This window comes from Sabethes cyaneus, chromosome 1 (assembly GCF_943734655.1).
Source record: "Sabethes cyaneus chromosome 1, idSabCyanKW18_F2, whole genome shotgun sequence".
In the NCBI taxonomy this organism is placed as follows: Eukaryota; Metazoa; Arthropoda; class Insecta; order Diptera; family Culicidae; genus Sabethes; species Sabethes cyaneus.
In genome coordinates this window covers 138,852,694-138,879,056 of record NC_071353.1, presented here as the reverse complement: position 1 = coordinate 138,879,056, position 26,363 = coordinate 138,852,694, and the positions used below count along the sequence as shown (strand labels likewise).

General features: G+C 41.0%; 1 protein-coding gene across 1 annotated transcript; it reads right to left on the bottom strand.

Moving 5' to 3' along the window:
* On the bottom strand, positions 1-26,331 carry LOC128742944 (carboxypeptidase D). Its single transcript, XM_053839447.1, has 5 exons — positions 26,094-26,331; positions 2,104-2,887; positions 1,983-2,012; positions 1,305-1,870; positions 1-224 (listed from the first exon to the last, which is right to left on the bottom strand). The coding sequence occupies exons 2-5, from the start codon at positions 2,873-2,875 to the stop codon at positions 51-53; spliced, it is 1,542 nt and encodes a 513-aa protein (XP_053695422.1). The 5' UTR covers positions 2,876-2,887; positions 26,094-26,331; the 3' UTR covers positions 1-50.
* Between the last annotated feature and the right edge of the window lie 32 nt (positions 26,332-26,363).

Below are 26,363 nucleotides of genomic sequence, written 5' to 3'. Positions count from 1 at the left end.
TGTTGATGTTGATGATGGGGAAAACTGCCAATGGTGCTGCTTGTTCCGAATCAGCCGAAAATATTGTTCACCAAACTGTTGAAACCGTTGCTCAGTGTCGAAAGGATGCCCTCGTCGGCTGGTGATCCGTTGCTGCCGGAACTTTGCGCCGCCGGGATGGCCAGCTGGGGACGGTACTGCGACTGGGATGACTGTATTGGTCGATAGTATGCGCCATCGTTGCGCTGGAAGATTCGGTTGGAAAATTGATTAGAAATTGACACGTGTGGGGAGGAAATTCTTTAACAACACGACGGTTTTATATGATTTTTATAAAGACATGTTTTTTGTACAACACTTTAAATGAATGATGCAAAGATATTTAAATAGTTTAAAAAATGATTTGTTTAGGTAAATTTCAAAATAATATAATTTTAGATTACAAAATTCGCTTTTTAGCGAAATTAAAATTATGAAATAAAAAGTTATTTGAAGATAGTTGCAGATCGTGAATCAATAATTATCAAAAGGAAATCTATTCAAGAAAGTGTAAATAATTACATTGGTAAGTGCATTTATTTTACAGATCAGTGCTGGGAATAGCGTCTATACAATCGCTTACCATTCACCAGAATGCTTTCGCCAAGAAAAACAATAAATTTCTGTACATGCCAATTGAAATGTTTCTACCCAAATTAATATTTTATCTTGGATGTTGGAGTTATCACAATGTACCACAATACAAACAAGGTGTTAGTAACGATAGAAGGAAATATTTACAGTGGCTTCCAAAACCCGTTTTTGCACCATTTTGTAGCGCAATTTAAATGAAGACTAGTCGATCGTTGGGAAAGACGACATCGGACGACTCCGAAGCTGTTGAATTGTGTTGAATCGCTTGCTGAGGAGCTTCCGTTGTGTCGATTTCGGCTTCCAGTTCCGTTCCAGTGCTGGCAGTGCTGGTCGTTGGGGCAGTGCTAGTGGAACCGGAAGTAGACGATTTTCCGACAACTAGGGGAGTGAATGCGGTCGGTCGTGGTGTGACATTTTTACGTCCATCCTGAATGGCGGCGGGTTCGGACGATATTGACTGTTAATAATGATGATTATAGGGTTTTAGGTGATTTACAAATAAGTACGGCTGGAAGTGTCGGACGGACGCGTCGGAGAAAGAATAGAGTGAGGAAAGAATACGGGGGTTAGTGGGCAAAAACCGTTTACCAGAGTGTGGATTCAATCCGCCATTCGTGCGATCAAAAGGCAAAATTCGGTGTTAGAGCTATTTACATCACTGCAACTTAGAACGGCTTCCCGAGTGGACCTACCTTAGATGGTTGCATGGTGACGTTCAGCAACGTCGGATGTTGTTCGACAACCATGAAATCGACATCCCGAGGCACGAAACCGTCGGCAAAGATTTCCAGTTTGTAAACACCCGGCATGAGGACTCTCCAGAATTCGCCGTATTTAGTCGTAACGAAGCCAACGTCTCTACCCTTAACCTTCAGCTGCGCGCGCTCGATCGGACTGCCGTTGGGATCCATCACGAAGCCCTGAACGCCACGGTGAGCTTCTGCTAGGAACTTGATCAGCGACAGCTGATTGTCGTCCCAATACTTGCGCAGCTCGTACGCCGGTGGAAACTTGCAGCAGGAAACTTCCAGCGTAACCTCCATGCATCCGTGCCACACGTAGTTGAAGTCCTGCATTCCACCGGTGAGCGGATACCAGGCCGCACCGTTCGTAATTCCGTTCTCGAACGAAGGCGACGCCGACTTGCAGGCAACTCCGCGCGACATTTTGGCATGGTTGTTGGCGTACGTCAGCGAAAGATGCTTGAACACGTCGTCATCCGGCGTCAGCGAAGGCTGCTGAACGTAACTGTTGAACACTGAGCTCAGAAGGGGTCATGTTGGGTGATGGGAGAAAATGAGAAACAAAGATATGAGAACATGGATTGTCACACGTAACGGGTAATTAAAGCTAATTAAATCTAATCTCACCGGCACATGTCGATGAAGATCGACAGATCTCTGTTTCCGAGAAAGCATGGAAACGTAGTAAATCGAATTCGAAATGTTACATATCAAAACTAATATTTTAAGACTAGCTTAGCATACTTACTGGCATTCGGTGTATTATCGTAGGGATAGCTAGCCACGAGGGCACCTCCGTGCAGCGATCCGCTGAGGATGAATTGTATTTTGGAAATCCATTCCTTGACGGCCTCGGTCTCCGGTTGCGATCGTTTGCTGTTCTGCTTGAAGTAATCGGGGAAATTGCGGTTCAAATCGAAACCACGCGAATTGTACCGTCCTTGGCCACCGTCGCAGGTACCCTCCTTGGAAGCGGCGTAACCATCCGGATTCAGCGAAGGCAAAATATGAATCCTAGTATTGTCCAGCAGCCACTTGATGTACGGATCGCTGCTATAGCTGGTAATCAGGTACTGAATCAGATGAAGCAGCAGTTCCCGACCAACAGCTTCGTTACCGTGGATGTTACCGATATACTTCACATCCGGCTTACCGAGCATATGCTCGTAGGGTGAGGCCGACACAACCATCACCCACAGGTCCCGGCCTTGTACCGATTTGCCGATCGAGTAGAGAGCCGTCAAATTGGGATACCGAGCAGTGGTTGCTCGCAAATAGCGCGTCATATCTTCGTGGTTGTGGTACACGAAGTCCAGCGAGGACGTATCCGGACGGTAGACCCGTGGTTCGCTCTTGCCGGCATAACCTAACGGCGATTGACCGTACGATGCAACCGCATCCTGTCGATCGTTGGAAGCAATGCTGATCTGGTCAACCGTTGGCACTTGGATAGCACAAACCAGTCCGACACACAAAGCCAATGCTGCCAGAACGGTTGATTTCGACGCCAGCATCGTCATGATTTAGCGGACCTGAAAGGAAGCAGCGATTGTAGTTCTCGAAATACTATCCAACTGGGTGGGTTTTCCCCTCACTAAAGGAACAATTTAAAAACCGGACTCAACTTCTTGCATATTCACCAGGAAAGAAACTGGTTCATTCTGATCAGCTTGTGTTGCCTCAGTTTAAGTATATATATAAATAAACCAATCTCATAAACAACGGAGACGAATGACATCCAGCCATTCAGTCGTGGTTATTTTTATTGCGTTAAAGAGGAAAACTGTCGGGATTCCTCAATACACAGGTTATCTGTAACAAAAACAAAACTAGTTTCAACCGATTCAATCAATGGCACACTGACTAAGCGCGACTTAATCGAGCGCAGTGCAAGTGGATTTGCATCGTAAAATTTAACGATCTTCACACATGGGTTTACGGTTTTTCTGTGCAACCGATTGTTTTAAGGATGCGTTGGTTAGGAGTAGCTTTTTGCATACCAAAATGAAAGGACAAACTGCGTGCCGGTAGATAGAATGATCAAAGAGCGATAATCGGTTCGTCAATTTAATTAGCGACAGTTTTATTTCCTGTGATTTAATGAGTACGGTTGGAGCGGAATCTGTAATCTAATCTTTTAGTATAGCAAATTACAACTCGAATCAAGTTTGAACGAAGGCGTAAAACGTATTTTTGAGCAGTCATCTATGTATTATTAGTGAAAAATTGTGACGAAATTTTCAAATTAGAAGCAAGAATAAAATATTTCAACCAGATCACAGCCACACGGAACTATTGCCAAAACACACAAACACTCCGAGTGCTTAGAAATCTGCGCAAAGAATGGTATAGATGCATGAAAAGAGAGATTATGACATTGTCGCAAAAAATAAATAAATAAATAAAGCAATCATTACCCATTTCAAAACTTTGAAAAGGTGCATATATTAATGTTACATATTATTTTAAAACTGACATATCACATATTACTGACTACATGCAACTGAAATAAAAACGAATTAAAAATCACTGGAATCCACCACAACCCCTCTAACCTCCACCTTTTAGCACCGAAAAATTCCCTAAGGTGGACTCGTTCAATCCAAAACTAGCAAAATGACTTGTTTTCATCTAGGTTTTCATAGCAAAGGCCCCTTGTTACTGCCTTGGGGCACACCAGAGTTGTTTGTAAATTGTGAAGAATGGACGGAATTGAGATTCACACGCAGACTTCTGCCACGCTGGTATGAACTAAGCCATAGAGTAAACGTCTGTGAAGCTCCAAGTCGTGAAATTTTCCTTAATAGTATGCCATGATCTATACGATCAAACGCCGCTTCCAATTCTGTAAAGATTGCATCGACTTGAGCCGTTTGTTCCATGTGTAAAATGCAAGTAGACGTAAACTTAAGAAGATTCGTTCTAGCAGACCGCCCGTGCCCTATGTTGATCAGTAGAACTATAATTTTTCGTACGAGACAGTGTAAAGATGCTTACTATAATTTCAAATGGCTTTGAGACGGCAGAGAGACTAGTTATGCCACGATAGTTCCTTTCGTTTCGTCGATCGCCACTTTTTGAATACTGGAAATATAAAAGATTCCTTCCAAACTACAGAGAATTCACCTTCGTCTAATGGTTTGTTGAATATACAACCAAAACGTTCACATATTTACCGATGAAGACAGATGGAATCCCATCCGGGCCCGCAGTAAACGAGCGTTTCAATTTTTTAGCAGCAGTTAGGATCATATCCGTAGTAATATGAAATGTGTTTAGTTCGACTAAATTGACAGGAACAGACTGCGAAGCTCTTTCAGATTCCAGTTCTGATGAAGAACTGTCGGCGAAAACAGAGGCTTTGTTGCCTCTGCCAATAGTTCACACGAGTCTGAATTTGACTAATCAGTATCATCAAGATAAACATTACCAGGAATTGATGTACATTTTCGTTTGGAGTTAACAAAGTTCCAAAATTTCTTTGGTTTCACACATAGATTAGCTTGAACCCGCATGACATATCTTTTGTACAGCGAAGTATTCATTCGCCTATATAACGGGTGACAACTAAAATTTTGGATTTTTTTCGTAGTCCTTATGCTCAACAGCAAACGAGCTCAGAGAGAAATGAGAGTATGTATGTGTTAGCTCTCTCTTTCCTCTTTTTGGTAATATTTTTTGTTTTGTTTATACTTGCCCAGTTTTGCTAAAAATGGCGTCGAAACAAGAAGCATTCCGGGAGCGCACTGTACACTTCTACGAACTACAACGGAAATCTCGGCAAAAAGTATACGGTACAACATTTAAAAAGCAAATATGTTGCGGCTTCGACTGTTCACCATATCCTAAGATGCCCAACAACTATTCGCAAGCAAGTTAGTGGAATACCAGCCAAAATTATGGACGCAGAAGTTCTCTTTCTCGTTTCTTCAACAACAAGCCCTCTGGTTTGGCTATCAATTAGGATGCACCAGAGGAATGTTTGGAGAAAATTTTGATCCCGTTTCTACAAAAACATCATGCAACATAATTTCGGTAAATCAGATCTTCTTCATGTATCTTTGTCTTTTTTGACAGCTTGAGAAAAATATACCAAAATTTTAGTTGCCACCCGTTATATATATCACTGAATTGCTTATCACTGAATTTGTATTGATGACATCCTCATATTTGCAAGGTTCTGCAAATCTTACGGAAAAACAATCTGGCACGGGTTCCACGCTGACAAGGAGAAAGTGAGGAGTGTAAAATGCTTCAGGAGCCACCGGAATGCATCTGAACTTCGAAGTTTCCTAGGGTTGGCGTCATTAAACAGCCCTCATATGCCGCATTTCGCGAAAATTACAGGTTCTCTCTGGTTAGTGGCAACTACGAAAACCTGGAAATGGGGACTACAGCAAAGAAGGACTTTAAAGCCGTGAAGGACAGAATTGTGCGTTGCATTCTTTCGTTGGGTTATTTTGCGGAAAACGACCTGACGTACCTTTTCACGGACGCCTTGCCTGAAGCATAGGAAGCAGTGCTCGTACAGGAGAGGAAGACCTGAGCGCCATACGAGGAGTTGAGCACTTTTCGTACTTTCTGTTAGGACGTCACTTCGTGTTACGTACGGACGCGCAAAGTGTGGCGTTCATTTTCAATCGTGGTTGTGAGAATTCGAAAAGAACCTTATCAAGAGCGGACGGTTGAGCCTTACGTTCGAGCCCCTATAGCTGCGACATAGAGTATGTCCGTTGGCGTGACAATGTTGCGGACCCATCGTCTCGGCTATACAAACACGGAAATGATGCTCTGTTTGACGAAACCGCTAGTCCCTGGGAAATTGCAGCTGTAGAAATAATGAGCACCGAAATACTGACAGAAATCGAAGTGCAAGACGCAACTGTGAAGGACGAAACCTGCTGTATTGGTGGCTCTCGAAACAGGAATCTGCCAAAATCGCCGTAGCTGGTCGGTTATTTGTCGGTTTGCAATAATATAGTTGTCAAACGGGGCTGCACAGTAATCCCTTATTTTTTTGGCAAGAAAACACTTAACATCGCTCACAGAGGTCATCTTTTGGCAGCGAAGCTAAAGAGCATCCAGCATGAACGGATTTGGTGGTCAGGTATGACTGTGGATGCCGAGGAATGGGTTGAATCCTGTCAAGCATGTGCTACAACCGGGAGGCCGGAAAAACCCACCTCGACGTTTGCTTCACCCCCGGCATGTTTGCTCCAAAAACAGCATGGGAAACTATCGCAATAGACTTTAACGTACCTCACGCAAAGCTGGGGGGAGGAGGGTATTTCGATCCTGGTAATTTTCGACTACAGATCCCGTTACATGATTGCAAAACCGTTCCGATCTACAGGTTTCGAAAATGTTAAGAATTTTTTGGGGCAAATATTTAAAAGAGAGGGTTATTCCCAGAACATCAAGTCGGGTAACGGCCCTCCTTTTAATAGTGAAAAGTACTATTTTCAATACTTCACCGTTCCCTCAACAGAATGTATTGGGTGAGGGGTACATGAAGCTCGTTAATAAGGCTATAGTGACTACAATATCTACGGGAACTACGTTAATGAGCTGCAAGCTACAGTCGAAGCACACAATGCGGCGGCCCATAGTGTAAGTAAGGTGTCTCCTGAGAAAGATCTAACGGATCGTAAGGATTAGGCACCGTCCAGCGTTGCTTGTTCGTGGGAATTCGGAGCACGATGCAGACCTGCTCAACGGAAGGGATCGTCGTGAAAAACTGCAGTAAAAGAGTACGAAAATAAACACCGAGGAGCTGAGGTATGCCGTGTCAACCCAGGGGACATCGTGATTATGGAACGAACTGTACGAGTTGTTCCGTTCGTTCCGCATACAAGAAGGTGCAAGATTTGACCCGAAGAAATTCACTGTAATGGAGGAGGACAACGCTAACTTAGTTCTGTGCGACGATGCAGCAAAGGTCTTGCGCTATCATATAATTCAAACACGTAAAGTCAGGGAATGGAGGAAATGTGAACCTGAACGCGCTGTCAACAGTGTCACGAACGATGGGATTCCAACACACCACCACCGCGCCGCTCTGTTCGTGATCGGTAACCTCCCGCGCACCTTGACAATTACGTGCGAATTTGTGAACTTGAAAAAATTGGGTCGAAAATACTCGTAGTAAATTAAACAAAACGCTGACTGGGCGGTCTCTCCTTTCGCAGACAGTTCAACAGGTAAGACGGCGTCTTCTAGTGATTCTAATAGCAGTGGTTGGCAAAGTCTCACACTAAGGGTAACCTTAAATTCTGGCTTGATTTAGCTTGCTGTCGCTACTCTAAAGTTGTGCTAGAGTTGTATGCAGCTGATGATGTGGATTTCGTACCAAAAGAGATGAACCCTCCAAATTGTCCGTAGTCTCGATCCGTTGACAAATTTTGGCAATTGTCAAAAAACGACTTCGGCGAAGCGAGGAGGACAGTCAACAGTGCTAAAGAAAAGCGTTCAAAGTGGAAGAAACATGCTGATTCAGTCGCATCTTCAACTGTGCAGGGCATGATGAGTTCTAGAAAAAGGTTCGAGATTTTAACAGAATCAGAGAACTGCAATGATGTAATACCTTAAACTTAAAGTTGAATAAAAATAGTGCAATCCAGTCATTTATGGGTTTTTCTGTAACACTCCAGTCCTCCAGTCTATAATGTTATGTGCGTCCAAATTTACTTTTACTTTACAGAAAAGTTTACTTCCTAACTAAGACAGTCCTATATAATAAGAGAAGAAGTACCATCGTAACACACTTGGTTTTAAATAAGAATTGACAACAGATTTAAAACAAATCGAATTGCTGACCTTTCGTTTGCTCATAGTTAGTTATGACCTGATTAAGACTGAAACAGCGCAAGAAACGAGCTAAAATGTAACATGTTTGTGAAATATTTCAAAGTGACGCCTATGCGTTGCATGGTTTTCGCACTACCAACAGAAAAGCATAATCGCGCTGGGGACAGGAATTTTTTTTCTGATATTTCCCTGGAGCTATACATTAATCTTATATATAAAAATGGATTTCTGTCTGTCTGTCTGTCGGGATGTTCCTTATAGAATCAAAAACTACTGAACCAATCGGCGTGAAAATTTGCATGTAGAGGTTTTTGGGGTCAGGAAAGGTTTTAGGGATGGTTAGAGACCCCTTCCAAATAGAACAAAATTTGTCAAGTGGGTGTTTTTGGTGACAAGAATTTATTCTATGGTAAATTGAGTCCCTTCCCCTCTTTAGAAGGGGAATTATGACTCCTCTCCCCTTTAAGAGGGGGGGCTTCCATACAAATGAAATACAAATTTCCTCATAACTCTAGAACTAATCAAGCAAATGGAACCAAATTTAGCATATGGATGTTTTCGTAGGCAAGAATATTTTCTATGGTGAATTAGGACCCCTCCCTACTTTAGGAGGGGGGGCTCCTATACAAATGAAAAACAAATTTCCTCATAACTCGAGAATTAATCAATCAAATGGAACCAAATTTGACATGTAGGTGGTTTTGGAGGCGAGATTTTTTCTATGGTGAATTGAGACCCCTCTCCTCTTTAGAAAGCGAGTTATGATACATCTCCCCTTTAAGAGGGTGGGCTTCTATACAGATGAAATGCAAATTTCCTCTTATCTCGAGAACTAATCAAGCAAATGGAACCAAATTTGGCATGTGGGAGTTTTAGATGGCAGAAATTTTTTCTATGGTGAATTACGACCCCTTTCCCTTTTAAGAGGGGGGGCTCCCATACAAATGAAATACAAATTTCCTTATAACTTGAGTACTAATTAAGCACATGGAACCAAATTTGGCATGTGGGGCTTTTAGATGGCAGAAATTTTTTCTATGATGAATTATGACCTCTCCCCTGTTTAGGAGGGGGGGCTCCCATACAAATGAAATTCAAATTTCCTTGTAACTTGAGAACTAATCAAGCAAATGGAACCAAATTTGGCATGTGGGAGATTTTGGAGTCTTGAATTTATTTTGTGATAGTTAGAGACCTCTCACCCCTGTGGTAGTGCCACCCACTGGGGGGAGGCAACTCCCCGCAGAAATCACAGAAATTGCAAATTTGTATATTAAACTACCCATTCCAGGTAACTAATAAGCATTAACATAAGCAGCAAATCAGCGTATCTGGCATTTTATACTGCACGTTGTGGTATGTTAGCTTTTTGACTGCATAGGTGTTGTAAATTGGCATCTAAAATTGTAGTCAAATTCTTCGTGTCCGTAATTAGCTGTAAATTAGCATTGTCAGCACTATAAGAAGGTTATCAGTTAAGTAGCTGTATATTTTGCCAAAATAGCATTTAAGTAGCATTTAAGGCGACTTAAATGCTTATTGGCCTATATTTGAATAGCATTGGTGATGCTTATTGGTTACCTGGGATGTTTTCATAGTTACGTAACTGCCAAAATGAATCCTCTAAGGTTGAACTCCTCAGAAATTTGCAAAACTCGAGATTGTGACAAAGATCATCCGAGATTCATGATTTATGTACAACACAGGTTAATTTGTGGCAATACGAAGTTTGTTGGGTCAGCTAGTGATCGATAAAAGCTTAGCTTTACAACCGAAATACAACTTTAACCTGTCATTCTGGCTGAAAACATCAGCGTTAGAAATAAAACATTTTTATAACATCTTGTTTTCCATGAAACTTATTTATAATTTAAATACAACTGTTTTCTGAATATTTTTCTAAAAAACATGTTGCAAGTGTTACTTGGGTAGGAAGCAAATATTTGCAGTTTTGATTACTGCAATTATATTTCACGGTCGTAAAACTCAAAAGTTTGGTTCCTTGTACCTAAAACCATAAACCGGCACTAGGAAATTAATGCAGCACTTATCAAGCATTAATCCAGTGCGTTTCATCCCTTATCAACGCAAATATGCCGAGATATGTTGCGCAACGCACGCAGGTTGAACGATCTTGAACAAAACAGCACATTAAGTACGGCGAATCGGGTTGTACGCATCATTCCGAATGCAACGAGCACGGCATCAAATTTTTGAATAAGGGATTAGGCTCTATGGGATTAGCTGCTATGGACACGTCAGTACTTTCAAATGTTATTTCAATTTTGATTTTTTTTATTAATTTATAAGTTACCAAAGTAAAAGGCAAAAAACTATAGATTCATTTGTGAAGATCGACGTGAGTTATAGCATATACAGGGTGAGTAGTAATAACTGTCAGTGTTTTTTGGACATGTTTAAATAAAAAAAATAAATGTGGCTGGGTATTTTTCGTTCAGAGTGTATTCAAATGTCAACTTAGCTTGCAGTTTTGGTTTGAATTTTCATTCGTTTAACAGTAATCATGGTAATCACCGATGCAAGAAGGGAACTAAAGGTAAGTCTGTTTTTGAAAATTTGATATTTGACAATGTGATATTTTAACCTTCCTAGTGCATTGGGGTTGTTTTTGACCAATCGGCATACTAACAAACCTCGATACTCGATAGCGGAACAAGCTAGACTTGAAATTTTCTGACTTTTCCTAACTTTGGAAATCTAGCATTGTGAGGGAATTTCAGCTTCCAGCGACATCTAGAAGAGGCACAGCGAAAAAAGTTACACATTATGCATTGGGGTCGAAAACGAAGAAGACTAATGGAAGTACAATGGGGACATTTTGGACCCAAATGGCACCCGGTTTATAGTCTTCTTTTATCATACCGATGTAATTTGATGTGCCGCATGATGAATTATCTCAAAGTACAAAAATGTCCTCCGGGACCTGGTAGTGGATGTTCCGAAACCGACGCTGAAGTGACCATTAGTCAACAAATATTCCCTAACGTAACTTGGGTGCCAATTTTAGGTCACACCTTGCAAACGAGGTAAAGAAAACGAAATTCGGATTGAAAATGGATGAATGGGTCGTTTTCGACCTCAATGCATAATCTGTAACTTTTTTCTAATGCATTAGGAAGGTTAAAGAAGCTAAAGCCACTCGGAATAAACGAAAGATTCATCTTTTGTACCATCAAGTAAAACAAGGAAACCGGTTCTCGGAAAATACTCCCCAAACCTGACCGTAAACGCACTGTAAGGACACCGGTTAGCCATCAAACGAGTAAGAGAATGAATTAGTCGGAAACTAGATCAGTCTGGACGTAAGATGGCCAAGGAACTGAGAATTTCGCATTCATCCATAAAGAATTGACTGAAGAATGGTTTGACTGACTGAAAAGCAGAAGGTTGCAAAAGTCGAAAGATGTCGGCAGCTGCTCAAGCGGTACGGTGATTGTGAAATTCTGTTTTCGGACGAAAAAATGTTCCTGCAATAGGCTCACCATAACCAACAAAATGATCGGATATATGCAGCATATTTTATTTATAATCCGCGGAACAAATTGGCTGTTCAAAGGTTCCAAAATATTTCCAGGGTGATGATACGGGGATATTTCTCCGAACTAACACTAAATATTATTATTATGTCGTCAAAAAACACTACAATAATGCACCGTACAACTATCGACAAGATTCTGCACCGTCTCACCAGACGAAAGCTGCACAGACTTGATGTGTGAACAATTTTTCGAATGATGTTTCTTCGAAAGAGTGGCCTGTCTCTTCGTTTGATATGAATCCTCTCGATTTCTATGCATGGGGTTACATGCTAGGCACTAGAGAATACCAAAGGATTGACTATGGATATTTTCAAGCAACGTTTGAAGAAGATTTGGGATGAAATGCTTTTATTGAGATGAAACTTTGATGGTTTGGTGAATTTGTTCCTGACTGATATATGTCTGCAATTAGTTTAACCAATTATAATTGAAAAATCTCACTTCAAAAGACCTCAATTACTCGCGTGATTCAAACTTTTCATTGGCCTTCTCACCAATGAGTGTAGTGAAGCATCTTTACAACAATCGATTAGTGCTTTTGCAATGAACGAAAAAGTACCTTGTACCGATTACCTTGTAGCTCGTACATCACATGCAAAACGCACGTCAATTACCATATCCAACCGATGCAAATCATTAATTGCAGGTAGGTACAAGTATTCTAATAGGTGATTTCGTAATCACACAACCCAATAGGTACCTAGATAATAAGACATTGTAGCAAATCGTGACCGATCCGTTCCGTTTTCACGTCCAAATTGCGGTTACGCGTAACACAGCGCAGCGGCTGCGGCGGTGCGCGAAGAGTGAAAACACTTTCCTTTTCATTTCTTCGACCGGCGGCGGCCGGGTGGAAATTCGGAAATCATTTCCATTCACAAAACACAGCTCTAATATAATTGGCATGGCATTGTGTGATGGTACGGAGAGGTTACGTATTGCGCTTAGCCTCTGGAACGCGAGAATGGTTTAGAGGGGAAATTCGCTGCTGGAAGAGCCAATAAAAAAGCAAACAGGTACTGGTACTGGTACTGACTTAACGCATCGACGGTTTCGAACCGAACGTTGGCTGGGGAAAATGAAGTTTCCGTTGCCCCGGAGAGTTACTGACAATGTTTGGCACCGTTCGTGATTAAATGATTAAACCACCATCGCGCCGTGAGCATGCGTAACATGCTATTTCGTCACATGTAGTTGCGAAGGCTTTGTTGCTGGTAAATTGAGTTGAAAATTTTCCTGGTGCTAATGGCGGCGCTGTGCTGGTTACTGGTTCTGGGCCGAGTTTTTGAAGTAAAGTGTATTCGTACAGACTCATTCAGGCTGTTTTGCATAATCAACATCATTTGAAACCCGTCAGCTGGTAATGCTCCAAACAATGGTTGAGAGGTTAAGTAAACTCATAGCCCTCAGAGTTGAATAGATCTTCTAAAGAACCACTTCTGATTGAGTTGAAGCATAGAAGTAAATAAAAAAATATTTTGTGATCAGTTCTAAAATACTTTTCTGACGTTTGTCGATCGTGTTCGATTTTATTTAAAGTGGAGCGTCATCAAATCATCAAAAACAGACGATTTTCTAGACCGGAAATGTCAGGTTTCCGGAAACAATCCACTGCACCAGTTTGCAGCACCTTCATCCAAGTCGTAACATCCATTTTGCGCAGATCAACATGCTTCCAACCAAATAGAAAAGTCTATTTTTAGTCGATCAGCTGACCGTATTGCGGATCGGATCGGTGGACGACGGCAAAACTCGTTCTACTGGCAGTCCCCATTCAGGCCCGGCCTGTTGATGGGTAGATCAATGTTCCATAACTTTCTAATGCATAATTACCACCGGCCATACAACCGTTGATTGACGACGGAGTTGTACTGCTGAAACTAGTGCTAAACGGTGGTTCGACATTGATGACAAAGCGAAGACGTCGACGACGTCGACGGTACAGCGCGGATTCACCATGTTTAGTATTAACCAGGCTGGAGTTTACATCGGGCGCAGAGTTTACCGTAAACAATTCCACCGCGCCGTGCCGCGGTCGTCGATAGGTTGAAGTGGAGGAATTTCATTCAATTCCCTCACTTGTCTTGTCCCCGCTTACAAAACAGGGCAGGTGAGTGACAACGTGCGATGCGGTGAAATTAGCGCACCACGCTTGCCACGGTCGTCGGTTCGGACCCGGCACGAAACACCTAGCTGCTGGGAGCGACGCGGAAATGGAAGAAATTAGAAATTAGAATTAGGTTTAGAAATTTAATCTCGTCGCGTTTTACCTAGATGGCAATTAAACGTAAGCGAAAACAGGTTTTCGCGCGCCGGTTTTATTGTTTCGAAGGTTTTTTTTTGCGAACGACAAACGACTAAACAAAAGAAATACAAATGATTGTTGCCGAGTCTTCCGTATATAGTATAATTGTATTCTAAATGCATACTAGTAACTTTGTTTGTCTGCCCAAAAAAAGAAATCTGCATATATATTACTGCTCACCTTGAAAAGCAGCACAAAATTTTTGAATTACATAATTGAGGCTAGAATTTTTCAAAGTTTAAAAGTGTTTCGACCAATCAACTAGGTGAATGAAACATGAAACATGAATCACACTTGAAAGCATCTCACACCTTTCGCACCTTTCGTAATTGGAGGGTAAACAGTCAGGCTCGAATCTTCAGTTCTGGAGTGTGCAAAAAGTAAAACAATCAGTTTTGTCTGCCGTACGTAGCTACGTCGGATTGTGAAGTGGACTCTCACTTTAGTGAAGCATTCCGCCATGGTCGACAGACAGTACCTACCTACCTCTGGCTTTCGTCGTGGACGCAAGTGAGTGAGTTGCATTCCAACGAGTATAGAGTAGCTATTCATGTACATAACGAAAGAGAAATTTTCAAATAGGTCAACCCGCAGGAAGCACCGCCAGCGAGCGTTTTGGGCTGGGCTGAGCTGGGTTGGTGTAATAAATGGCAACGAGTCGATCGACCGGCGACACCGATGCGCTATGTACGTACTGCTAGTTGTTGATGCCAGCATCAGCTGACAGAGAGCAGGGAGTAGTTCTTCTCCCTAGTACTACAGTACTGTCCTTGACCTTGAGACCTTGCCTAGAGTGGCGCGTGCTCGGAAGCGATAGAGGTGCATCAAGCAGGAAATAGTATGACCTTGCTGGCATGTTTTGGTGACGTCAACTGATTTATGCTTCACAGTAGGCGATTGCGGTAGTATTTTGGGCGACTTGAGAATTAAGCTTTTTCCACAAAACTAAACAGCAGATTGGATTAAATTGCCTAGAACTAATTCATAGATTGCATATGAGGATTCTGGCAGTGCTTCGATGCAGAATGATTTCTACTATCTACTTGGATAATAGTAGAAACGAAATGTTGTTCATGTTTGCTTTATATATTAGCAAACCGTTCGACGACTTTCAAAAAAATTTGGTGCAGAGAACAGTTTACAATTTTCCCACAATTATTTGCAGCCAGTTGTGTCATTAGCTAAATCTAATGCTACATTTATTCAACTTTGCGTAATGGATCGAAATGCCTCCCAGTTGGCTTCGAGGTGTGATGCTGGCCTAATAACCCAGTCGTCGTATGTTCGAATCTCGACTGGGAGAAACTGTTAGAGTCAATAGAATGGTAGTAACTGGCCCTGCAATTGTCCTGTACTCTAACAGCTGACTGCGAAGTCCGTCGTATAAAAACAGAAGGTCAAGTTTCGATAACGGAATGTAGTACCTATGCTTTGCTTTGTTTTGCTTTGATAATTGATCAAAATATTGCTTCAATTTCGCTTTGCTCATTGGGAAATCAATAAAATCATAATGACACATTCCGCGGGCCGGTATACCAATCACACATTTTATAAAAGTTGCTTTTAGCATAGTTGAATATTTTTCCATGATTGGGCAATGTTTGAACCTTTAAAAACTGCTATAATTGGTACTCTAGCATTTTCGGAAGTTATATAAAACGTGCATCGAAAATAGATGAAATTTACAAGAAATAAATGATTTTTCGTGATATTTTTAAAAATGTTGCTACAGTGCGCTAAAACATTTAATAATATCACTTGTTTTCGACCAACATACAAAGAAATATATGCTGAATCCATTCCAAAAATAGTTTGGATGTAATTTTGCAGTTATTTTGTATTTCAAGTGGATTGAATAGGACCATTTTTTGCGTTGTAACGTCACGAAAAAGGTGTACTTTTTCGCTTTCGCAGAAAAGTACAAATTCGAACAATCTAATAATCCGTTTTCTCTTTGTACTCATAATTACCTTTAAAACGGTACCTTAAGAATGAAGATAAGTTAAGTAGAACCTAAATTACAACTGATTGAAGCTCGCGTTGTAACGTCACGGCGGTCAGCCGGACGGATTCAAAACAAGTGAGACATAAGTAATAGCATCGAAACTTTAAGATATAGCATAATAGTTGCTTCAGGAAAGTTTCTTCATTTCAAAAGTACTTTCTAGTGATGAAAAAACATTTGGACATTAGGGTGTCCCGAGGCAGATACAAAAATTATTTTCTCTATTTCAAGTCAGAAATGATTGCTGTCTATAGAAAACTTGTAGAGAAACTAATTTCAACAAATTTCGTTGAATGCTGAAGGTTTCTATTTCTTACATGAAAAAAGTTATAGAGACAAACTCTTAGGGACACCCTTAAAAATAGTTTTTTTCGATCTATCTCTTTAATAACACTTTGTACGTCTTTTAGATATTCTAAGAAATTGGTAATCGAATTAAATTGCACATTTTTGTCGAAAATAGTAGAGATCTATCTTTTTCCCTTTAGGAGCTATCCCTTGTTTCTTTTATTTCTACATGTTCACCTACGGTTGCCTTCATAATAACTTTTTTTAGATTTTCCACAGTGTTTTACCCTAAGTTGTACATGGTGGAATACAACATAAATTGACTCACAAAAAACAAGTGAGTTTAGCTGCTCATAGCTGCTCTCCCCCGAGATACACCCCCTTGAAGAGTACATGTAAAAATAAAAAAAAACAGTGATAGCTTCTAAAGGGAAAAGATAGAGGTCTACCATTTTCGATAAAAATGGGCAATTTAATTAGATCATCAATTTTTTAGAACATTTGCAAAGCATACGAAGCGTTATTAAAGCGCTAGATAAAAAAAACTATTTTTAAGGGTGTCCCTAAGAGTTTTTCTCTATAACTTTTTTCATGTAAGAAATAGAAATCTTCAGTATTCAACAAAGTTTCTTAAAATTAGTTTTACTACAAATTTTCTGTGAACAGCAATCATTTCTGACTTAAAATAAAGAAAATATTTTTTGTATCTGCTTGAGGACACCCTAATGTCCGAATATTTTTTCACCACTAGAAAGTGCATTTTAAATGAAGAAACTTTCCAGGAGCAACTATTATGCTATGTCTTATGGTTTCGATGATATTACTTATGTCTCACTTTCTTAGAATTACTCCCACTACGCGACGTAATTTGTGAACAACCCCAAAATTACGTAGTTAAAATAGTGAAAGACATACTAACAACACGTCTTTGGATTATCTGTTATATACAGAAGGCAGCAACAGCGATAATTGACGAATATTAACTGAACAGATTTTTCGTGACGTTACAACGGAGCTACGACCCTCTCTGTGTAAAACAAACCGTTGTAACGTCACGAAAAGTAAAAGCTGTTTAAAAATTAACTTCACTAATTATCGGAATTCTGAAAATGGCAAGTTATTCAGTTTTCATTTCTTATCAAATCATAGAAGAAAGTCTTTAGATAAAATTTGAAAGAGAGCAGAATTTTCATGTTATTCAACAGAAGAACCAAAAGACGAATTTCTGGCGCGTTGTAACGTCACGCTACATTTTTGCTTTCCAAAACAATCTGGTTAAAGCAAATGCTATTAATTTGTTCACTTTTAATTGGAAATTTTATGCTCTTTCCAAATATATAATAATATTTGGGTGTTTCTCAACAATTTTCCCAGCTGAAGCACAAATAGTGTGCAAAGAAGAGTCGAAACGTTGTAACGTCACGGCGGAATGTGTCTAATGCTGATTGTATACCCAAGCAACAAAATTGGTTTTTTGATAATTGCCTACTGTTGTTACGACCATATTCTTAAATCTTCTTTTAAGTCTCGTAAACATGCACAGCCATAACAAATCAATGAAAACCCTTAGTTAGAACCAAAGAGGACCACACTACAGAAGAGATTTAGAACCCAACTTTAAAATCATCTGTATGCTGCTAAGGACCTTAGGTTCAAAGCCTACTGTGCCGGAACACAAAAAAGTTACCGAAAATGAAAGAAGAAATCTCTCTGGATTATTGGCAACGACCTTTAGTATGAAAACACGGACACGAATCGGAACATGGAATATACTGACCCTTGCCCAGCAGGGCAAGCTGGCTCAACTTGCAAGGGAAGCTAGCCGCCTGAAGCTTGAAATCCTGGGGCTAAGCGAGGTCCGCTGGCCGGGTGCTGACGAACACAGGACATCATCCGGGCAAGTCTTGCTCTACTCTGGCATACGAGGTGAAAATGCTACTCGAGCAAGAGGAGTTGGATTCCTGCTGAGCCCAGGGGCACATGGGGCCCTGATGAAGTGGGAACCGATAAATGAGCGAATAACCGTTGCCAGATTCAGAACACGGGTTAGGAACCTTACAGCAATCCAGTGCTATGCGCCAACAGATGCTGTCGACCTGCAGGAGAAAGAGAGTTTTTACGGCAAGCTGGTTGAGAAAATCCCGAAGGGGGACATCCAAATCCACATGGGCGACTTCAAAGCGAAGATTGGCTCAAACAACGCGAACCTAGCGCGCGTCATGGGACGCCATGACCTAGGAGAGATGAGCGAAAACGGGAAGCTGTTTACAGATTTCTGTGGTAATAACGACATGGTCATTGGTGGATCGCTCTTCCCCCATAGACCAGTACATAAAGTCACGTGGGTTTCCCGCGACGGCCGAACAGAAAACTAAATCGACCACATCTGCATCAGCCGGAAATGGCGAAGGAGCCTTCTTGATGTACGGAACAAACGCAGTGCTGACATTGCATCCGACCATCATCTTGTTATCGCTGAAATACGTCTGCGCGTCGCACGTGTCCAACGACGGGAGGAGAAAGTTGGGTGCCGCTACGACGTCCGCCGATTGGAGAATCCTGAGGTGAAAAGGGCCTTTGTTGAACAACTTGAATCTCGAGCCTCGGAGTTGCCACCTGGTGGAACCGTCGAAGAGTAATGGACCGGCATCTAGAACGCCTTCATCACGACCAGTGATGAAACCCTCGGCAAAGCGCAGCGGGCGGAGGGAGTGGATTTCGGCTGAAACTTGGAGGAAGATCGACGAGCGGAGAGAGGCGAAAGCCGGCATTGAGCGAGCGTGGACCAGACAGCCGCCCGTCAACGATACGCCGGACTGGAGAGGGCTGTTAAACGTGCTTGTAGGCGGGACAAGAGAGCCTGGACTAACTCGCTAGCCGAACAAGGAGAAACCGCCGCCGCCAATGGTGATATCCATTTGTTGTACGATATTTCTCGTCGCCTTAGTGGTGCCAGGATAAATACAAAGATGCCGCTAAAGGACAGAGCTGGTCAGCTATTGACTGACCGTACAGAACAGCTTAAGCGATGGACTGAACTCATCTTTGTCAGCCCAGATGATGCATCAGCTTTTCCGCAATATATGCGAAACCGCAACTTTTCCGGTGGACTGGATGCAGGGCATATTGGTCAAAGTCCCTAAGAAAGGAGACCTAACTGAATACGGTAACTGGCGTGGCATCACGTTGCTCCGTATTACTCTCAAAGTACCCTGTAAGGTAATCCTCAACCGGATGCAGGAGAAGATCGACGCTACTCTCCGGTGGCAGCAAGCTGGATTCCGTGCTGGCCGATCATGTGTAGACCATATCACAACGCTCCGCATTATATTGGAGCAGATCAATGAATTCCAGGACTCTCTTCTGCTGGTGTTCGTTGACTTCGAAAAGACGTTCGACCGACTCAACCACGAAAACATCTGGGGCGCACTTAGGCGTAGAGGAGTTCCAGATAAGCTAGTCCATATCATCGAGGCTTAGTACGAGGCGTTCTCGTGCAAGGTTTTGCACACCGGCGTCATGTCCGACCCCATAAGGGTTACTGCTCGCGTGAAACAGGGCTGAATTTTATCACCGCTTCTGTTTCTCATCGTTATGGATGGGATATTAGTTGGAGCAATTAACAGTAGACCAAATCGAGGATTGCCTTTGAATCCTCTAACGATGGAGCAGCTAAGCCTAAGCTTAACCTAGCCGACGACATTATCTTGCTCGCACAACGCCGAAACGATATGCAGAGCAAGTTAGATGACCTCTCCGAGAGCTCCCAGGCAGCAGGTCTCACCGTCAATGTAGCGAAAACTAAGTCTATGGTAGTGAACACTGACAATTCCACCAACTTCACAGTAGCGGGACAACAAGTTAAGCAGGTAGATGCCTTTCAATATCTTGGTAGCCAAACAACGCCCGATGGTGGTACCAAGACTGATATAGCCACACGGATCAGGAAGGCCAGGGGTGCCTTTGCAGGTCTGCGAAACAGTTGGCGCTCAAACCAGATCATTCTACGCACGAAACCCCGAATCTTTAATTCAAACGTTAAATCCATACTGCTGTATGCCTGCGAAACGTGGTGCGTCTCAGCGGAGGCAACGCAAAAGCTGCAGGTATTCATTAACCGGTGTATGCGATACATCATTCGTGCCTGGTGGCCTGATAACTGGATATCCAATGAGGAACTCCATCGTTGGTGTCATCAACGGTCGATAGTCACAGAAATTCGTGAACGTAGGTGGAAGTGGATCGGACACACCTTGAGGAAAGGAGCGAACGAAGTTTGCAGAGAAGCACTCGACTGGAATCCACAGCGTAGAAGAGAGGCTCATGGCGACGGAGCTTAGCCAACGACATCCGGGCTGTAGACGAGAACCTGTCCTAGCGCCATGGCGGGTAACCGTCAGCAGTGGAGATCTCTGATTTCATCCCTTTGCTCTGCTGGACCGGCGGACATGGACACGAGTCAGTTAAGGCTTCGGCGCATCGACAAAAGACAACGACAGGAATTCCATTACGACCAGCACAATACAATGTTTTCAATTTCTTGGCAGCAGCGGTTATCATATCCGGAGAAATCTCAAAGATATCGAAATCGACGTAATCGGCTGGGGTGTGGGATCTATCATAGTTAGTATCTCTTGGTGATACCGATTTACAAGCAAAACCAGACGAGAAGATCGTAGCAAATAGTTCACAGCAGCGAATGTATTGTCAAAACTATTCCTTAAAAGCTCTCGCACAGAAGCTGCGTACGTATCAATAGTTGCCACATCGTTACTTTTGTTCGGCAGTATGTATACAGCTCTTTTCCATTCTTGTTTTTAATTTTTTTCCCTGTTGACTTCATTTCTGTTTTTCGTTTTAATCCGTTTATACTTCGTTTCATTTTTATCTCTTCGTTTTTCTTTTCTGCTCCCGTTAAAGGTGGAATCCTTTTCTTTTCCATCCCATGTTCTTCTGTTTTGTTTTTTCCTTTTCTGTTCAGTTTCTCTTAATTTTATTTCTTATTTTCCTCGTTTTATTTATCGTGTTTTCTTCTTCTCTCTTTAATTCTCGTTCTTTTTCTTCCTCTTTTTCACCTCGTTTGCTGTTTTTCTTTTTTTTCACTTTTTCACTTTTTGCGGCCCATTTTCCCTCCCATTTTCTTTCCCCTTGTGTCACTTTCGTTTTACAGGCCAGTTTTTTTCTCTTCCGTCATGCGTTTTTCCTCGTTTTCAATCCCATCTACCTAGCTTTTGTCACATTTTCCCGTACTCTACTCCATTTCTGACGTAAAACAGGGAATAATTCCAAAAAATCAAAAATTGTCGCGCACCTCGAAAAAATGAAAGATTAGGAACGCTCTGCCAATTATGAATGGACTTTGATGAATACCGATCGATCCATAACAAATGTAGCCAGGGCTGTCCTGCACTCAGTGCACCTATTTTGCTTTTTTAGCTGTAACACCTCAGCCAAACATAATTCGAAAATGTTATGTATGGGCATTAGAGTGTCCCAAAATAGCACTATGTCAGAAAACCCGGGGGCTCACCCCTCAAATGATAGCTTAGGGTGTCACAACATAACTTTTATATAACGTCAACATTGGTTGACGCGATTTGGGGGTCGCACAATTGAGTCTTATGAAAAATGGTATTTTTCAGGAGTAATTTCAAAAAAATATTTTTAGAAATGTTAAAGTAGGTGAAACAAGGTACTTAACTATTTTTTTCACAATCATTGAGATCTTATACATTCCTAAAAAAGTTATGGTGGCATGTCTGGAGTCATATTTAGTTACAAAAATTTATTGAGTTCGGCAAAAATTTAAAATTTTCGAAATTTTATTTCAATAAACGTCAAAACAGGGTATAGAACAGTGTCTCAGAGTAACATAGCTATACTGCATAGATAGAAAATTTTACGACGAACAACTTTGCCGAAGAAAGTATGGACGTATATTCAAATCTCGCTGAGGTATTCACGTTTTTCTGAAGGCGGATCAAAACATATTTTCGCAATTTTTAAATTTTAGCAGTTCCACGTGAAAAAGGTAAATGATAAAACTGGAACTATTTATTCTAAACATCACTTACGTGTTTAATAAGAGGAAAAATGCACCATTTAGGCTCAAGAATCACTTGAGGACGTATTTAATTTATTAGGTACTATGTTTGAGAAATTGTATCCCCTGAAACTAGGTTTGCTCCAAAATGATGCCTAAGCATGAGTTGATGAAAATTGGGCATTTATAGAGCCGATTATTATCTATAAGATTGCTGAACTAAGTATTGCTCTATCTTAAGTATTTACGGCGCACTCTCACTTCACACTGGGTGGTGCGCAGAGGGCGCTCTGGGTGCATCACCCAGTGTAAACTTGATTTTTTGAGCAAGTCATTTGCTGCTCTGCGTCAGTTAGGTGCTTGCAATTCTTTACATAGTTTGTATTTCTCTCAAGTATGCAAATAGCTGTAAAATAGTGTCGAAAGGAACTAGTAAGATGCAGAGGACGTTAGCTGATTGATATTTTAACTGGCAGTCCACATGTTAGTTGTAAGACAATTAAACTTCAAATCAATATATCGCAATGAATGGTGCTATCAACAATTTCGTGGAAATTGATGAATGCGAATCAGTGAATGATAACCCAGAAAAGTTAGTTATCTGTTTTGGTTTAATCGAAGTTGTAAGCAAGCTCCTTAAGAAAGCTAACTTCGTCAACTGTATGCCAGTTTCAAGGCAGATACTTAAAGTTGACCAGTGCTACAAGTAACGCAAAATTTGGCAAAATGCAAAATCACCGCCAATCATTAGAAGTTGTGTAATTGTGGCCTGATGGTTTAACTCTTAGTGGAACTATAAACTCTAAGAAACTGTTAAAAATGATATAGGGTTTATTTCTAATTCCCGTCGTAGTAAGGAAAGCCACTCTAATTTTCATCATTTCTTAGGTGGATTTAATGAATACAGTTGGATTTCGATTTTGGCATGCCTCGATGTTGGCAAGAAAAGTATTCGTTTTTGGCAACACAAGATATTTCACTTTCAAAAATATGCTTAAATATCAATCAGTTTCCGCAAACATCCCTTAAATGACGAAAAAATGATGCCCTCAGTATGTTCATGAAAAAAAGTTATGTGATTTCGAACAATAAAATTTTTATTGCCTTAGGACTACGTCTTACCGCAGGGTGTCAATAACTTATTTGTACCGGACGGATAGCTCTTGGCGGACTTTTTGAACATAAAATGGTTGCAATCGTTGATTAATGATATTTAGTCAATTTCTAAGGCATTTACATTCAATTTTTTCACATCAAAAAAGGGTCTCGATTTTGACAACATAGGCGACACGCATTTGTTGCCAAATTCGAAATTCTACTGTACTCCAAAAGTCCTTGTGCTGATTTGACTCAAACACACTTACCTTCCGATCCGTGCCCTTTGAATTCACTAAAAAGCGATTAGTAAAGCATTTTATTGAAATTACGCAATTGACTTTATTTCTTAAATTGGTCGTACCGTTCTAAAATCCGTCCATCAAAATTTTTCATCGTCCGAACTAAAAATAACAATAATGTTTACGAACCGGCCAGTTAGCTTCGAGGTACGATGCTGGTCTAACAAGCCAGTTGTCGTATGTTCGAATCTCGGCTAGGCGGTGCTTGCTAGTTAGAGTCATTAGGATTGTTGCACTGGCTCCGTAATTTTCCTATACTCTAACAACCGGCTGCGAAGTCTGTCGATGGGAAAAGGTAATGTCTAAAGACGGTATAAACCCATGGCTTTGCTTTGTTTTTAATGTTTACGAAACTAGCGCGCATGTGTTTGTCTAGGACGGCATGACAAATGTTATTCTGCAAAATTTCTGCTGGTCATGCAAGTTTTCCCGGCTACAAAATAACGACAATGCGTTGCGTGAGTTATTTTCATTTTATGAATGACGGAAATTGAAACGATTAGTCGACATTTTCTTCTTCGTCACACGAAAAAACGTAGGAAATTTGGCTGCTAAGAACTCTTTGATGATTGAAAGCATTTAAATAGATCTCAGCTCACTTTGATTGATGGCGTGTGATAGTCAATAAATTAAAATATTAAGGAATAACTAATTTTGCATTGTGTGTCATAAAAATCGCTGATATTTCTAATAATTTGAGTTGGATAGGACGGGAATACGCAATTACGACGACGCAGCAACATACCCTACATATAGTACAGAAATTTAGGTTATTTTACTTAACTTCATTTAACAAATGTATATGAATGTTATAGGGCATGTATTACAATACAGTAAATTATAAATTTCCATAATACACTGCTGAATATTTTCAAATTGTATCAACATTCGTAGGCCTACATAAACCTCTCTTTCGTTACCCTAGGCACAGATCTTGATACCTCTTTAATGACATTGTCTATATGGGTATTTAACTTGAGTTTATTATCAATAATTACACCAAGACAGTTTATCTTGCGTACCCGCTGAATGATTTCACCGTCAATCTCTACATAAACGTGATCATTGAAAGGGTTGCGCGATATTATCATGAATTTGGTTTTGCTAGTATTCAATTTCAGTTGTTTGCATTTCAACCATCTACTCAGTGTGCACAAATCTACATTCAAGTGTGTTATGGCATAATCTAGGTTATTAGCTGCACTGAACAATACAGTATCATTAGCGAAAAGATTGATGTCACATAAATGTAAGACTCGCTTCATTAATTAATGTACATAACGAATAATAGGAGTCCTAACACACTCCCCTGAGGTACATCTAGGGTGTCCCTCACGGGATGTGAGACAAAGTCATTAAAAGTTGTCTTTTGAGTTCCGTCACATAAGTAGCTCTCCAACCATTTATATGCAGCACTCGTAATTCCGAAGCGCTTTATAGTTTGTAACAAGAGCCCAATTCAATACAGTTTCACGAGAACTTTGAACCTCGAAGAACCACAAAATCATATTCAGTGCCCTCGAATGGCTTATTGACTTAATTCTTAACCATCTGTTTTGTTTCAAATAGCATTTTTATACTTTTCCTCGAAGTTTTATTTGGTTATTTTTCAACTATGAGTTTTGTAGTAAGTTAATGCGACTTTTCTAATCAATGCTTCGATTGTAAATAAACTTTGAATGATTGTGACGCCCAAGAATATACATTTTACCATGATTCAAAACTTCGTGACACTAGTGAACCCGAAAAAGGAGATAACAAACAATCAAGTCTACTGTTTTTATGTCTAATGGCGACTGAAAAATGAACCCAAAAGTTCGTGTGTGTGTTTATAAACTGTAAATATTTTGTTAATTGTTTTCAACTCTTCATCCGCTACTTGCAAACATAAATCTCATAGCTTCAGAAGCGCCACGATAACTGGACCAAATTACCACGGCTAATGGATACCATTATCGAGACACCTTCCCGCCGTCGCATCGTCGCCGATCGTCGACCGTGCCCTGCCGTGTAAATTGGCATTGGCAATGGCAGTCCGGTTGAACTCCCTCCGTAGAAGCACAGAACAACCGTACAGCTCCGAAGAAAGTAAGCGAAATAACTGTAGTTTATAATCAGTCGTCTCATATTTTTATGAGACCAGTAAAAGGTAGCAGCAGCGCTGGAACGCCGCTGCTGGAGCTTATGGGTTGGATTATATGTAGATTCGTTCGCGCGTTGGCATTCTCTTTCCTCCCAAGCTCGTCGGAAACCAGATTACAATAAGTCGAACACAGGCAAGCCAACGGGAGAAATCCCTGAAATATGGGTTTCTTGCAAAATAAAGCACTCACTTTGGGTCACAAAACAGGAACACACCGGATTGTTTTTTTTCAGCTTCTTGTCGATGCTCTGGTTTCACACGCTGCGTCGATCAGGCACTCCTTTGCATACCGCTTATCAGAAGGTAGTTCACGAGATACACCAACAACCGAATGAATCGCACTAACCAGTCGACGAGCTTCACTCTCTAAGCACTACGCTAAATATTTACTCCGTTGTAAGTCATTAGTGACCGTTATTGTTTTCAAACATTCGGTAGTTATCGGAGGCAATTTTGTATT

Bases quoted from the DNA above. Each gene is read 5' to 3' on its own strand.
- LOC128742944 (XM_053839447.1), bottom strand. From the start codon at position 2,875: ATGACGATGCTGGCGTCGAAATCAACCGTTCTGGCAGCATTGGCTTTG. The intron at 1,871-1,982 runs GTGAGATTAGAT...TTCTGAGCTCAG, and splicing joins ATCTTCATCGACATGTGCCG to TGTTCAACAGTTACGTTCAG. The intron at 225-1,304 runs GTAGGTCCACTC...CGAATCTTCCAG, and splicing joins TCACCATGCAACCATCTAAG to CGCAACGATGGCGCATACTA.